At 54.2% G+C, this 15,464-nt stretch overlaps 1 protein-coding gene across 1 annotated transcript; it reads left to right on the top strand.

Moving 5' to 3' along the window:
• Positions 1-1,936: 1,936 nt before the first annotated feature.
• Positions 1,937-15,235, top strand: SERPINA12 (serpin family A member 12). The gene is made up of 5 exons (XM_081137618.1): positions 1,937-2,072; positions 6,037-6,687; positions 8,339-8,609; positions 12,914-13,061; positions 14,742-15,235. Exons 1-5 carry the CDS (start codon positions 2,066-2,068, stop codon positions 14,931-14,933), a joined length of 1,269 nt encoding a protein of 422 aa, XP_080993744.1. The 5' UTR covers positions 1,937-2,065; the 3' UTR covers positions 14,934-15,235.
• The last annotated feature ends 229 nt before the right edge of the window (positions 15,236-15,464 follow it).

Here is a 15,464-nt window from a genome sequence, read left to right as displayed (position 1 = left end):
CTTTCTTCAGGCTGCAGGTTCTTTGCTGTGCTACTCTTGCTCTCACTTTTTACTTAGAGAACTCCTACTCATACGTCAGAACCCAGGTCAAGAGTACCCCACCTATGAGGCTGTCCCAAACACTTCAGTTGGGATAAGGGGCCTCTTGAATGCCCTTACCTCCCACAGATATCTCTACCTCTGCCTTTAGCAAGCTTGGCAGTAGCTTTGTGCTCTCCTGTGCTCCCACCAGACCCTGGCTTGGGATGGTCATCAAATGTTCCTAGATCTCTCACCGGCCCACCATCTGGGAGAACAAAAAAGCAAGGGTGTAACTGGAAGCTCCTTGCTCCTATCTCACTCCTACACAGGCCACGCTGCTCCCAGGCCACTCCCCAGGCTCGGCCACTGCCTCTGGTCCAGCAGCTCTGTGTAATGTCCCCAGACTGGAAAATCATCTTCACCTTCCTAGCCCTCAATGGACACCAGGCCCAAACCCCTGGGCCTCGAGTCTTCCCATCTACAGGTGGTAGGTGGTCGGGGCAGCCTCAGGTCTAGGCCTGCCCCTCGATGGGTGCTGGGAGGGGACTGATCCTCTCAGAGCCTTCTCCCGCTGCTCCTCACTGCAAGGCGACCTTGGCTCAGCTGGGACTCCAAGGGCTCTTCTCCAGCACCTGGCCGGGCCTGGCCTCCAGCCCACCTGTGGCTTCCTTCTGCTGTGGCCTCCCTGCCCCTGGGTGCCCTCTGTGCCCAGGCATCCCCAGAGCAGCCCCCCGATCCTCAGGGGCATCCCTTCCCGGCCCGATGCTGACCCTCTCCTGTGGTCTCCCATGGGGGTTTGCCCTGCCCGTGAGTGTGTCGGGAACAGGCGGCGGGCGTGGCCCTCAGACTCACACGGGCCTCACCCTGTCATTAGCAGGCAGGGTTTTTCTTTCCAAACCGGGGCGCAGACCTGGATTCTGGGTCAGCGTCTGCTGGCCGGCTCTCACCAGGCTTGTCCTCTGTCAGGGGCACGCGGCCATGGGCACCCTCAGTGACCAGAGCCCCGCAGTGGGGCTTCTCCCGCACCTAGTCATTGGGTGCACCCGGCCAGGTGCATTCTGGCGACAGGCCTGCCTCCCTCGGGAAGGTGGCAGCTCTGGACCTTTCGGTGGCTCTTCCTGATTCTGGAAGCCCTGGGGCCCCAGTCCCCACGGCCTGGTCGGTCTGGTCTGTGGGTGCAGGAGGATGTGGCTGAGCCAGGCCACTGTCTTTTGTCTCCTAGAAGCTTTCACTGTGCCACCTGCTCCCTGTCGCTTTTGGGGAGGAGAGTCGTGACCGGCTGAAAGCAGCCTCGACTGCTGGCGCTGTGGTCACACAGTGGCGGCATGAAGCCTCGCTCGGTGGGAAGGGGTAGCTAATGATTTCTCTGCTCGTCGGGGTTCGTCAGAGAGAGCAGAACTGAGAGCAGGTCGCTGGGCTCATGGCTGTCCCCTCCCAGGATCCGTGGGTTTGGGAGGTTCTCAGCCTCATCACCACTCCTCTCTCTGATACACCTGACGCTAAGAATTTCATTTTATTCTTAATTGTTTAAAAATGAATTCTAAAGTCACACCTGTTCCTTTAGACAACTGGGAAAATACAAGAAAGTGGGGGGGGGGGGGGGTCCAACCATGGCCTCACTACTCCAGAATGACAGATACGCCATCAGAAAACAATTTGTGATTTTCTTGAGGGATCGCACACTTTGGCCCAACAGAAACTGTGTGTCCGACTGTCTGCTCGTCTGTTCAGTTGTCCTCCCCGCAAGGTCTCCTAAGGCGGCAGAACCCGCAAAGGCACCGTTCCAGGCCCGCGATTATTGGGAAATACAGCCATTGCATAAAATAAAAAAAAAGAATGGACTTCATTAGGGAAGCCGCCGCCCCGCGGGTGTGGTCAGGGTATCGCCTGCTGCCGGGGACAGAGGCGCAGTCCCCAGGGAGGTGCCGTGGCCGCTGCTCAGGCCTCGCCGCTGCGCCGGCCCGTCCGCTTTCGGGGCGGCCATGGGCGTGTGAGCGACCGGGCGCCGTCAGTCCCCTCCGTCGGCTCTGCGGGTTGCTCCTGGATGCCCCGTGAGTATGGCGTCTCCCCTTTGGGGGGATCGGGGGCTTCTGCTCGTCCGTGTGGGGTGAGGGTTGCCCCGGATGACGAGGGGACCCAGCCCGTCCCGGGGCACGCTCTGCAGAGGGGTGTGGAGGGTGCGGACCTGGGAGCCCCCCTCGAAGAGCCAGGCCCAGAGTGGTGTTCGTGGGTGTCTGGTTCTCATGGGTGTTGACTTCCAGTGCTTTTCTAGAGGAGACTCCTTTGTAGGGGGGTGGGAGACAAGGGGGGCCCCCAACTCAGGCCTGCCCCGCGCCCCGGTTCTGGCCACCTCAGCCTCAGCCGTGAGCTTTTCTCTCTGAGGACAGAGGCTGCATGACTATTTATTTCGTGGAGAAAGTGAGGCCAGGCAGCCCGTCTCACGCCCTTTTGCGGATTCGTCCGAGCGTGGTGGATCCCCGCTCTGCCCCAGCAGATGCTCGCTGCGACCTCCGACAGCTCCTTTGCCCTCCCTGGGACTCAGTTTCCCCTTGCAGCACACGCGGCCTTAAAGTTGACGGTCGCTGCACCTCTCCAACCCACATATCCCCTCAGGCCGGGACGGAGTCCTGGGGCAGGGGAAGCAGCCAGGCAAAGAGCTGGACGTGCTTGAGGGTCTGGCGGAGTCCGGGGGGGGGGCTGGGGACACTGCCTCTCAGGAGGGGGCTCCTGCTCAGGCTCCGGGGGCTGCGGGTCAGTCAGCAGCCTGAGCGGGACCATTCGCGGGGCAGGGCTCAGAGCCCCAGTGCCTGGCACAAAATAGCGAGGGCTCAAAATATCTCTTAGGAGGATGGAGGTGGAGGTCCCCAGGGCCAGTTTAGAGGCGGGTGTGTCCCATGTTGTCTCCAAGGAGGGGGCCCAGGTACACCACCGTGGCCATCAGGCTTATTTCATGGGTCTTCTCTCACCTCCAACAGAGGAAGACAGGTAAGCCTTGCCATCACTTAGCTGTAACTTCTAATATGTCGAGAGTGATCTCTTAAAACAATGTCGACTCCCTTAAAATAGGGGGGCCACGGAGCATGATCTGATGTCTCCTGGAGCCCGGGGCCTCGGGCTGGTGTGTAGGAGGACCCTTAGCGTCACGCAGGCAAAGGGGGGCACTGGGTTTATCAGCATGCTCTACGCTCCGTGGGAACTCCGGGAAGGACTGGGGAAAGCTGGGGTCTGAGGGCCTGGGGTCCCTCGGGGCAAGACACCGGTGTCCAGCCGGGACAGGAAAGGGCCCATCGAGGAGTGGGCGCTCCAGCCGGCTGGCGTTGGCTCATTAGGGCTCACTGGCAATGGGAACTCCCCAAAGCACCCTAAACGTTTAGTCTCATTGGCTTGTGAGGACCGACACCTTGTAAACTTTTCCTTCCATTCAGTTTCATCCGAGGGAGGAAAGGTAGCCCAGCGACTGTCACAGGGGAGCTGTCCCGGACCTGGGCCCTCTGAAGTACACTCTTGGCACTGAGCGCCTCCTTTGTGCCCGCGGGTGCTGTGTTGGCGTGTTGTCTCCTCAAACCTCTGGTGGAAATCATTTCCCCAGATTAACAGGGAATAAACGTGGGGCCAGGATAGCCAGGGAGGAACTGAAGCTCTGGCCCCGTGTGCCCACAGGGCTCCGTTTCTGTTTTGTCTTCTCTCTCGTTTATTTTGTTTACCTATTTTATCTAGAGTGATAGTCCCCGCCTCCCCCCCCACACAAAACAAAAACCAAAGGAGGGGTTACTCAACTTGGGCAGTCTAATGATTTATTGGGAAACAACCAGCCACTCAGCTATTTTAATTGATGGAATAAACAAAAATGAGCCAACTCAGGCAGCTGGGACTGGTACCCACCCATCTGACAAGTCTAGGTCAGGGAAGGGCCCGTGATGACGGATAGAAAGGCCCAGAAAGGGGTCTAGTGTGGGCTGTCTGTGGGGAGAAAGGCCAGGCGGCGGGCACTCGGGGAACTGGGCAGGAGGCCTGTGGGGGCCACTGTGACACAGCCTAGAGAGGTGGGGGAAGTTGAGACCTGGCAGAGTGTAGACTGTGTCCCAAGGGCTGGGGGCTGCGAGCTGATTAGCAGCATCTAGTGGGGAGGAAGCCAAAGTATTACTGTCCCCCATTTAAAAGATGACAACATCGAAGCTCTGAAGGGCAGAGGCTTGGTGCCTGCCACCAACAGACACATGAGCAAAAGAAGGCCAGTATCCTGACTTCTGATCCCATAGTCAGTTGCTGTTCCTGAAACTCGGTGAGTTTTAGGGGTCACTGCTGGGCATCACTGTAAAACCGTGTGTGAGAGCTGTCTGTGCCAGAAAATGTTTCTGGGATGGAGCTCCCAGCAGTTTCCCTCCCCTGCTCCGGGTCCTGGTACCGTCCTGCCCGGCAGGTTGCTCAATGGTTTCTCATCGCACCTGGCTGATAAGCCTGCTGTGAGAATGTTCTCTGAGCTCCTTGATGAAGTGTCTAAACGCTACCCCTGGGCACTAGGAAATGGGGCCCTCAGAGGGGCCATCTACGTGAATACAAGAAGCTCCCATTATTAATCCAGGCAGACTTCGTCCACTGTCCAGTCCACTAACCTGGGAGACTGAACCCATTCCATTTGCTGTTTTCTTTTCTTATCTGAAACATCCCCGGGGATTTTACTAATCTTCTTTCCTATAATCTATTTTTAAGCAATCTCTAGAGCCCTCGTTCATCACCAGCTATTTAATTTTTACTGAGAAAAATGTGTCATTAGGAGTGAAAGGTGCTTAGACATCACCTAGGCTCAGAGAGGGGAAGTCATTTCCACAGTGTCACACAGCAATAAGGCGTAAGATCAGAGCCAGGTCTCCTGACTTCTTGGTAGTCCCAGGTTAAAATGTGTGTGTGTGTGTGTGTGTGTGTACACTTGTGCCCTGGCCTGTGTAGCTCAGTTGGTTGAACACTGTCCCATGCACTGAAAGGTTGGTGGTTCAATTCCCAGTCAGGTCACACACCCAGATTGTGGTTCCTTCCCTGGTCAGGGTGCATGCAGGAGGCAACCGATTGATGTTTCTCTCTCACATCGATGACTCTCTCTCTCCCCCTTTCTCTTTTTCTCCCCCTCTTTCTAAAAATCAATAAAACATTTAAATATATGTATGTGTGTGTATATATATATATATATATATATATATATATATATATATATACATATTTGTGTGTGTGTGTATTTATGTATATATTTGTGCTAGTATGCTTTTGGCTTCAAGTAACTGACCATGTAACTCACACTAGAGTCACTGGAAGTCTAGAGGTAGGGTGGGCTCTGGGTGGGCTTAATCTGTGGCCCCAGCTCCAGTTTCTCTGCAAAGCCCTTGGATGCATCCTCATTGACTTGTCCTAGAGTCACTTCCCTCATTGGGCAAATGGCTGTGGAAGTCCCGGTGTCTACACCTTCCTGCCAAGGACATCCAGAGGACGAAAAAGGGCAGTACCCCAACATCCCAGCAAAGAGCCTGAAATTCCCCTTCGTTGGATCACCTACCTCTCGTGCCCCTCCCTGGACAACAGCCGGGCAGAACTCACCGTGGCCTGACTGGCTTAGGGCCGGCTCCTAAAGCAGCCACTAGCAGGGAGCCGAGGTTACCCTGCCCCAGTCAGAGCCCCCTTCTGTGCTGGGGATGGGTCCTCTATCCCTAAGGCACAGGGAGTGGAGGGAGCAGTTCCTCAAAGGAACTGAGATTCTGTTACCATGAGATGGGCAAGACAGGTACAAAAACTAGAGCTGTTTTCTACTCAGGCCTGTCATTTATAAAATGAGGACAATCATTTCTTATCCCCAGGGTGATTGTAGAGGTTAAGTGCTATATGGATGTCAAAGCACTTATAAGCCACTGTGCATGGCACATGCTAATCACTGTATTACTTCTTCCATGGTCTTTCCTGAGGATAGACAGGGGCAATGGGGCTCTTTTGTTCTTTTTTTCCACTAACCTCAGGTCTACTACTCAACAGGACAATCTCCAAGGAAAATGAACCCCCCGCTGGGTCTGGGCCTGCTTCTGGCTGGCCTCCTCACCGTGGAAGGTCTTCTGAAGCCCAATGTTTCTCCAAAGAATCATGGAGCTGTGAGCCTGGCCCAAGAGTGGAAGGGAAGGAGGGCAGCCCAGGAGCTAGCGAGGCAGAACGTAGACTTCGGCTTCAAGCTGTACAGGAAACTGGCCTCCACTGGCCCCAGCAAGAACATCTTCTTTTCCCCCATAAGCATCTCCACAGCCTTCTCCGTGCTGTGTCTGGGTGCCCAGAACACCACGCTGGCCGAGATCAAGCAGGGCCTCAACTTCAGGGGTATGTCGGAGAAGGGCCTCCATGAGGGTTTCCATTACCTTATCCAGAGTCTGAACCAGAAGACCCAGGACCTCCAGCTGGACCTCGAGAACTCCTTGTTCATTGACCAGAGGCTGCGGCCAGAGGAGAAGTTTATGGCAGATGCCAAGAACCTGTACAATGCAAACAGTGTGCCCACCAACTTCCAGAACTTAGAAAATGCTCAGAAGCAGATCAATGACTATGTCAGTCAGAAAACCCAGGGGAAAATCGATAACCTGATCAAGAATATAGATCCTGGCACTGTGATGCTTCTTGTTAACTGTATTATCTTTCGAGGTAAGGCTTGGGACAGGTTGGCATGGAAAAGATAGCATGACCACTAGACTTGGATTAGAAACCGGGATTGGCCCTTGCTTGCTCTGTGACCTTGAATTTATAAGTCTCTCAAAGACTCACTTTTCCTATCTGCAAAATGAGCACCTTGCTATGTAACTCACAGGGCAGTCCTCGGTGTTCAAAGCAAAAATGTATGCAAAATGAACTCTGTGAAGTCTAAGCTATTTTCCACATGTGCATTCTCATTACCACTGGTTACCCTAACACAACACTGGCTATACGGGTTGCAGGGACTTTCTTTTCCTCACTTTTTAGAAAAGGAAAGTGAAATTCAGAGAGACATTAATTGACATACTCAGTTACGAAGCCAGTCAATGAAAGTCAGAGCTAAAACCCACGTTTCTTGGCCCCAGAGCGGTGCACTCCCCAGCATTCCAAGCAGATTCCCAGGACAGTGACGGTGTTGTTGATGATGGTGATTGGTGGGTGCTTTGGTCTCCTATCAAACCCTGTAGATTCCCAAGTCTGAGGGTGAGAGATTGAAAAAGAAGGTGGAAGAATGTCCCCAAATCCAAGCAGCATCCCTCCCACCATACACACCTACACGCTTACACAGTTTCACCAACATAGGTAAGAATCAGAAGCCAATAGCCCTCAGGCCAGGCAAGGTTACTGCTGGGTTGTCAGCAACATGGTTCTGAATATGGAAGTTCAGTTCTCTTCAAACCCACAGGGAGATGGATGGCAAAAGAGGGGGGAAAGAGTGAAAATGGTAGACTGAAATCTTAGGCTTCCCAAAGCAGAGGGAGAAAGGAGAATCTGGGAATTCCCTAATTCTCACACCCCCTAGATTACAACAAGAACAATGGTGCCGATGATGCTGATGATGCCCAGCATTCACTCAACACTTACTATACACAGGCACTAAGCTGTGCTGCCTTTTCCCAGTCTCACAGCAGCCCTATGAGGTGTCCATCAATATCCCCATTCTGCAGATAGGGACACAGAAGCCCAGGGAGGTTAAGACATTTGCTCAAGGTTATATGTCTAGAACAGTAGAGCTAGAATTTGAACTGTGGGGGCTCTGAAGGTAGTGAGTGCGAAAAGACCCAGATCTGACTTTATGCTCAACAGCATCAAAGAATCCTCAGGATAGAAAAGGAGGGGTCCAGACACCCTGCTTTGGGAGTTCACTGCTCTTCAGCAGGCTCCCAAGGGCAGACTGTTCCATCAGTTTTCTTAGTCCCATGTGAGAACAGCTCCTCCAGAGCTGACTTAGAATAAAGCTGAGCATTTTTACTTATATCAGGTCCAAATAGCCCCCACTAAGTATAATCTAGTCCCCTCTACTGAGACACAGTCCACAGACTTTCTCACTCTCAGGAGTACCTGGGCTTAGGGCTGCCTGAAGCTCCCCCCTGGGCTCAGCAGCCCCAGCTCTGGCTTCTTTGGGAACTGGTAATCAAGCCCCGGCCCACCTCACTAGAAATCCTTGGGGTATGTCATGAGCACAGGGATTCCTAGAGATGTATCCTGATGTCCCAGAGTATCCCTTTCCTTGAATGCATGTGGACAGAGACCAGTGCTAAGCTGGATCCAGTCACTTCTCCTTCAGGACACTCACATCACTTTGTTCTTCTTCGATCTTAAGCCAGGTGGCGATATGAGTTTGATCCAAAAGCAACCAAAGAGAAAGACTTCTTTCTGGATGAAAACAAGCCAGTGAAGGTGCCCATGATGTTCCACGGGGGCATGTATGCGGTTGGCTACGACGAGCAGCTCGGCTGCACGGTCCTGGAGATGCCCTACTTCAACAACGTCACGGCTACCTTCGTCCTTCCCGATAAGGGCAAAATGAGGCAGGTGGAGGAGGCCCTGACTCTGACCACTTTCGACAGATGGAAAAAGCTAATCACGCGAAGGTAAAGAGGGGTCTGGCGTGTGCGGCTTCCTCCCTTCCTCCTACTCTCTTCACTTCTTCCATCCCAGGTTTCCTGAGCTCTTGCCCCATCCCTGCCCCCAGGCTATTTCTATTTCCCACGGGGCTGCAGCCACGGTGCCCACGGTGGTTGCTCCACGTTCCCCTGGCCAAGCCCCTCTGCAGCCCCCGGAGCTGAGGTCACCACATGGCACCACTGACCGCATGCAAATGTTTCTGGGGGGCTGTCATCATTTTTCTGGTTTCAGGAGAGTACACACGCCTCCCTTTGCCCCTCCACCCAAGTGTGGGACAGGCCCTGTGACATTTCCTACAGGTCAGCACAGGCCTTGCAGGAGGTCTGGGGGTAACAGACCCCACGTTCCCCACAGGGGCCCAAGGATACCGACAATGCACAGAAGCGACTTCTCGTGGAGTCCAAGTGCAGGCTGCTCTTAGTGCCTCCTCCAGATGCCCTCCTAGCTACTCCTGTCTGCCTCCCCCACCACTAGGACTTCTCCCGGCATCTCCATGCTCGAGGCTTGGCCACCCAGCCAGGAGGTCATGGACAGCAGTGCTCTTCCCACCGAGGCCAGGCCGGGCCTTTCCCGTCACTTCTGGCCCCAGAATGACTGGCGGCAGCACTGTCCACACCCTCATGGGAAACGCCATATCCATCTGCAGGGAAGGACTCTTGTCCATGGTCCCCGGGGGGGAGGCTGCATTTCATCAGAACGGGACAGGCCAACCTTCTTACCTCTGAGCTCATGCAGTCTGGGGGACAAGTTGTCAAGCCTGGACCACTCCACTGGTCCTTAGTGGGAGAGGGCAGAAGGCCTAGGACAAGCTGAAGAGAAAATGCACGTTTTCCCCAGGAGACGGGACCAAGCCAGCAGACACACACCTGAAAGACGCCAACAGATGTGTGCACAGCACACTTGGGAACTCAGGCTCTGCGTGGCGTCAGCCTAGGGCCTGCATATAGGCAGCCCCCGCGTTGTCCGCGTAATTAGCAGCCTGCCCTGAGATTCCCCAGAGGACAGGCTCCGTGTCCCCAAAGGCAGACCAAAGCTCCACCTGCAGGACGCGCGATCTCTGGCGGCCTTGAAATGTCCATTTTCCTGTTAAGAACGTCCTGGGTTCCCACCACGCCTTCGCCTGCTCAGTAGCCACCTGGCACGCAGCATGGCGTGTTTCCCGTGTCCCCACCTGGGCAGGAGCTAAAGCCGTCCTTGCGCCCCACTGCTCAGGGCGGCTCCCTGAAAGCCCTTGCTTTCCGAAGCCAGCAGGCGCACTTGCTCTCCACAGAGCCAGCTGCAGTTTCCCCTCCTGCCCCCTGCCCCAGGGCTCCGGTTTTGCGCCCCGTTGCAGGCGATCGATCCCCTTGCAGCAGTCACCCCCCTTCACTGTCCACAGCTCTCTCCCGGCCGCCCCTAAAGTCGCTGCAGCCGGCCCTCTGTGCTCGTCTCCACGGGGCGCTCGCCAAGGTTCCCGGCCCAGGGCCTCGTGGGGCTGGATCCGGGTCGGTTTCAGGCCCATCTTTCTCAGCCTATCCGCACACTTGACCCAGCGGGTCCCCCACCTTCCTAAGAGGTGTCCCCCGTCTCCTCATTCCTCTCAGCTCCTCCTTCTCAGTCCCCTTCTGGCCCCCCTCTATGCCCCAGGTCCAAGCTGAGGGCACAGGCTCGCTCATCCTCAGCTTCCTCCCACTGATATTCACCCCGGCGCGCATCAGGCTCCGAGCGTTCACGGCAGCTGCCACGTTACTCTGTTTCTGGTCTCAGCTCTTTCCCGGCTCCAGGCCACAGGCCCATCTGCTCAGCCAGGACCTCCCCGGGATGCCCGAGATCTCAGTCCCACGTGTCCAGAAGGAGCATCCTGATCTCCCCCCAGGGAACCTCCAAAAGCTTCCGTCTCCCCAGTGGTGACTCCATCCTTTTAGTTGCTCAACTGAAAAACCTTGGGGACCTCCATGACCACTCTCGTCTTTCCAGCCCCTTGTTTGGTCTGTCAGGGAACCCCATCAGCCCCACTTTAAAATATACCTGGAGTCTGATCCTTCTGGCCAGCGCCGTGACTCCCAACATCCGACTGCCACTCTAACTAGCAAATGGTCTCCCGGCATCACCTCTGGTCCCCGCCCTTCGCCATTAAAAGGATATTTTTAACAGAGCAGACAAAATGGTCCCTTTAAACCAGGGGTGAGGAACCTTTTTTCTGCCAAGGGCCATTTGGATATTTATACCATCATTTGCGGGCCGCACAAAATATCAACTTAAAAATTAGCTATGAGAAAAACTCCTAGATTTATTGAACTTTGAGTAGCCTGCAGTTGCCTTGGCAGGGCCAGGCCAAATGGCCCGTGGGCCGGACATTCCCCAGCCCTGCCCCTAAGCAAGACCATGTTACCCCTCTGTTCAGAACCCTATGGCGGCTCCTCATTTCACTCAGAAAAAAAACAAACCAGCTCCCCTAACTCCTTTGTCTCTGTGCAAGTTTGCTCAATTCTTCGCTTTTCTCCAGCATCCCTGATGCCCATGAGCCGACCTGTATTCTCCCATATCGCGTGCTGCCTCCTTATACGCAGACTACCCGTCTGTGCGTCTCTGCCAAGTGTGGCTTTTGTTCTGTTGATTTCATTGCCTGTCTTCCTGAGGAAGCACAAGCTCAAGGGCATGGATTTCTGCCTGTTCTGTTCACGGATGTACCTAAGCATCTAGAACGGCACCTGGTACACAGTAAGCACTTAATAAATACTTGTTGAAGGAATAGATGAGTGGAAAGGTAAGTTTGGGAGTCGTTGGGCCTATCTCTGGTATTTAAAACTGTGATGATGAATGAGCTCCCCAGGGAGGGAGAAAGACAGAAGAGAGAAGACCATGGTCTGGGGCTTGGAGCATCAGCGATGACACAGGCGACAAGGTGCAGGCAACAAAGGGTGAGAGAGGGGGCGGCTGGTGAAGGAAGGAGAAGGCATGGGCTTGGGTCACAATGCTCCAAGATGGAAAGACGCACCAACTGTCTAATGCTGGCCTCTGAGAGTTCGCAGTGGAGTCCAGCAAGTTAACGTCGCAGCGGCTCTGGAAAGAGCTACTTTGGCAGAACGTGGAGGACAACCCCTGGTTAGAGTGGGTGGAGGCAATAATGGGAGAAGTGGAGATAACTGGTGGGTACAACTTCTGCAAGAATGAAAGAAAAGATACGGGCTGGAGGCTGGAGAGGTGGCTCAGGGCCAGCAGAGATGTTTTGTTTTTGTGTTTTTAATATGTTTTTATTGATTTTAGAGAGAGAGAGAGGGAAAGGGAGGGAGAGAAGAGAAACATCGATGTGAGAGAGAAACATGGATCGGCTGTCTCCTGAACACACCCCAAATAGGGACCGAACCTGGGCCCTGGGCACATGCCCAGACTGGGAATTGAACCAGGGACCCCTCGGTGTACAGGATGACACTCAACCAACTGAGCCACACTGGCCAGGGTCCGATGGAGATTTGTTTTGCTTTGTTTTTTCGGATAAGGGTTATTATAGCAGGTGCTCTGCTCCTGAGAGTGGTCAAGTAGACGCCATTTAGGGGGAGTGCAGGCGAGAAAGGAAGCATAGGCGGGAATGGGTTCTTGGTGACACAAGAAGAAATGGGGTTCAGGGACAGAAGGACAGGAATCGAAGGCCCACAGGTCCTCGTGGACACCTGACTACAGGTCCTAGGCAGAAGGATCAAGCCGGGTCCCACCCACGGAGGATGTGAAGTTGCTAAGTCCAGGGCTAGAGGGTGAACACTTGCCGACCACTGGCTGCTGAGCGCCCTCCGTGCCTCCCCACGAGCACTCTCACTGCCCTGTGGGTGCATGGTTATCATCATCATCTCCCCACAAATGACTCAGAGAGGTGAGATCAGCTCCAAGCCACAGAGCTCCTGAGTGACGGAGGGGATATGACCACTTCTGCCTGGCTTCAGGTCTCGGGCCCTGCTGCCAAGCGTCAGGCCTGCTGGCACAACCGGCTGGGCTGGGGCATGGCTGAGCTGCAGTGGGGAGACCTCAGTGGCTGCAGTTGAAGGGGCCCTGAGACAGAGGGGACTTGAGAACATTTCTGGGATTAAGGCGCTGGAGCAGGTTTGACAGGAAGCAGGGGCAGTTCAGAGAGAGTGGGTATTTTGAAGGGTTGGGAAGCCCTCCTCATTCTGTGGATAAAGAGGAAGCCTGAGCCCCCCAGGGCTGCGAGGACAAACGTCTCATTCACTCTTTCTCCTGGGCCTGCCCTGAAAGGGTAGAACCCTGCTGCTCACCTTTGTCTCTTCCCACTCCCCAGGGTTGTCGACGTGTCCTTGCCCAGGTTCTCCATCACTGGCACCTACGACCTAAAGAAGACTCTCTCCCAACTGGGCATCACCAAAATCTTCGAGGCTCACGGTGATCTCACCAGGATAGTCCCTAATCGAAGCCTGAAAGTGGGTGAGGTAAGTCAGCCTGGCCTGGGCATTGCCCCGTCCAGCACAGGGAGCCTTCACACAGCCAGGACCAGAGGACCATCACGGCAGCCGGACAAGCCAGGATCCCACCCACCAGCCAGGCCGAGTTCAAATCCGGCTCTGCCCCTACCAGCCATGCGCTCCTGGGTGAATCATGACCCTCCCCAAGCCTCATGCTTTCCGTCTTTAAAATAAGAACCATATTCCCAGTGCTGCTTTGGAAGTCGATTCAGGGCAACAAAAACTGATCAAGGTCCTGAACATTTATCAGGCCTAGAACGGGCCAAGGTCTGACCCAGACCCTCACTCAAAGGCATCACAGGCCTGTTGGGAATAAGTCGTAAACATGGTCTACATGATTAAGAGATGAGTGAGCAACCGGCCAGTGGTCTCCAGCAAGGCTGAGCACCTGCCTGTCGGGGGCAAACAGAGAGGAACACTTGGGGTAGACTGAGCACCTGCCTGTCGGGGGCAAACAGAGAGGAACACTTGGGGTAGGGTTCCCAGATTTAGCAGATAGAATACAGGGCACCCAGGTAAATTCAAATTTCAGATAAATGATGAATTTTTTTTTTTGGTATAAGTATGTCCCAAATATTGCATGGGATATACTTACACCAAAAAAAAAAAAAAATCATCATTTATTTGAAAATAAAATTTAACTGGACATCCAGTATTTTATCTAGCAACAGTACTTTTAGGTTAAAAGGGAACTGAGGGGGGAAAGATTTCAATAAGCAGAATCAGATGTGGGGAGGGGGAGCAGCGTGGCCAAAGACTGGTGGGTGGAGGGGACCATCTGGTGCTGAGTGTGAAGGTCAAGCCAATCCGAGTTGCCAAGCTGAGCTGACGGTCACCACTGATTCAGATTTATTTTCCAGTTTGCAAGAGGAAAAAAAAGAGTTCATAGAGTTGTCTCTCTGTAAGTTTTCCTGCCACTGACATCTCCTAAACGTTCAAGGCCAGCTACCCCTTTCCTGCAGCCTTTATGGAGCTCAACGGCTTGTGTCCTTCCTCGGTTAGATGTGCCGATGGCTGTGATCCTATATTGAACAATAGCTATCGGCCTGCTGGAAAATGGTTGGAATTGTGTAGAATGGAATGAAATGTGTCAGCATTTCACAGAAGCCCATCAATTTCCCAGCATGGATCGCCTAGTCACAGATGTTGATGGTGTTGGGGTGGATCTGGGGTCCAGGTCACCTCCCACAGCTCGCCTGGAATCTGGCTCCCTCTTCACCATCCACCAGCCACCTGCCAGGCAGGCAAAAGGGGTGTGGAGGGGACTGGAGGCCTCAGGGCAGGGCCACCACCTTCCTTCCATCTAGCTAAGGTGCAGCAGACACTTTCCACCATTACAGCCGTTGGCGCTTCCCTGTAATTCCCAGGAAGGACAGCAAACCACACTCCAACCCCCAGGCCCCCACCCTGCACCCCATAGCGATGCTCCCCTGCATCACTTTTTCTTCACTCTGCATTTCCTTGTTGAGTGTCCTTTAGTGACGACAAATGACAGCAGAAGCCCGGGGAAGGCTGGCACCGGCTGGCACCGCTGTGCTGAGCAACTTTGGTTGAGGCTTGTCCCTCTCTGAGCCCCTCACCGTCCTCGGCTCCCCCATGGCCTCCGGGTGGCTTGGCGAGCACTGATCTTGCTTCTGGTCCCCACAGGCGGTGCACAAGGCCAAGCTGAAGATCGATGAGAAGGGCACGGAGGGGGCTGCGGGGTCCGGCATGCAGACCCTGCCCATGGAGAGGCCTTTAAGCTTCAAGCTGAACAGATCCTTTCTGCTGATGATTACAGAGAACCTCACCCCTACCATGCTCTTCATGGGAAAGATTGCTAATCCTGCCGGCACCTAAGGAGAAATTCTAGTTTGCTGCAGACCCCAGTCATGGCCTGGGGCTGACCCCGTTTCATCTCCCTGGGATTGAGACCACAGGGACATTGTAATCTCCTCTCGTGTCACCAGGACCTTCCCAAGACACCCAAACAGGCAGCTGGGCTGGCGCTCAGGCCTCTGTCTTAGCCCCCTCCCTGCCCATTCGATTGCTGGGATTCAATGCTCCACCCCCACCCTCTTGGCTGGCAGTGGGTTCTCTCCCCTTGGCAGGCAGTAGGGTTTTGGGATTTAATAAATATCTGAAATACTGGCTGGTCTTTCAAATTTGAATGGAGCCTAAGCTCTAGTGGTTTGTTCATCTTCAACTAATTTTACGCAAAAAATGACTGCTGTGCATCTTAAATATTTTTCTAATGATTTCCTACCTCACAGCCATATTTTCAGTCTTCACTACAGAAATGAATTCTGAGGAAAAAAGAGTGTGAAATGTTGGGTGGGGAGCAGAGGGGGCTCTACCAAGCAGAGGGAGCAGTGGGAGCCAGGCCCTGGG

This window comes from Miniopterus schreibersii, assembly GCF_964146895.1.
Source record: "Miniopterus schreibersii genome assembly, chromosome: 1".
Classification (NCBI taxonomy): Eukaryota; Metazoa; Chordata; class Mammalia; order Chiroptera; family Miniopteridae; genus Miniopterus; species Miniopterus schreibersii.
Note: the sequence above shows the minus strand (reverse complement) of the source record. Positions and strands in the feature narration are given on the sequence as shown.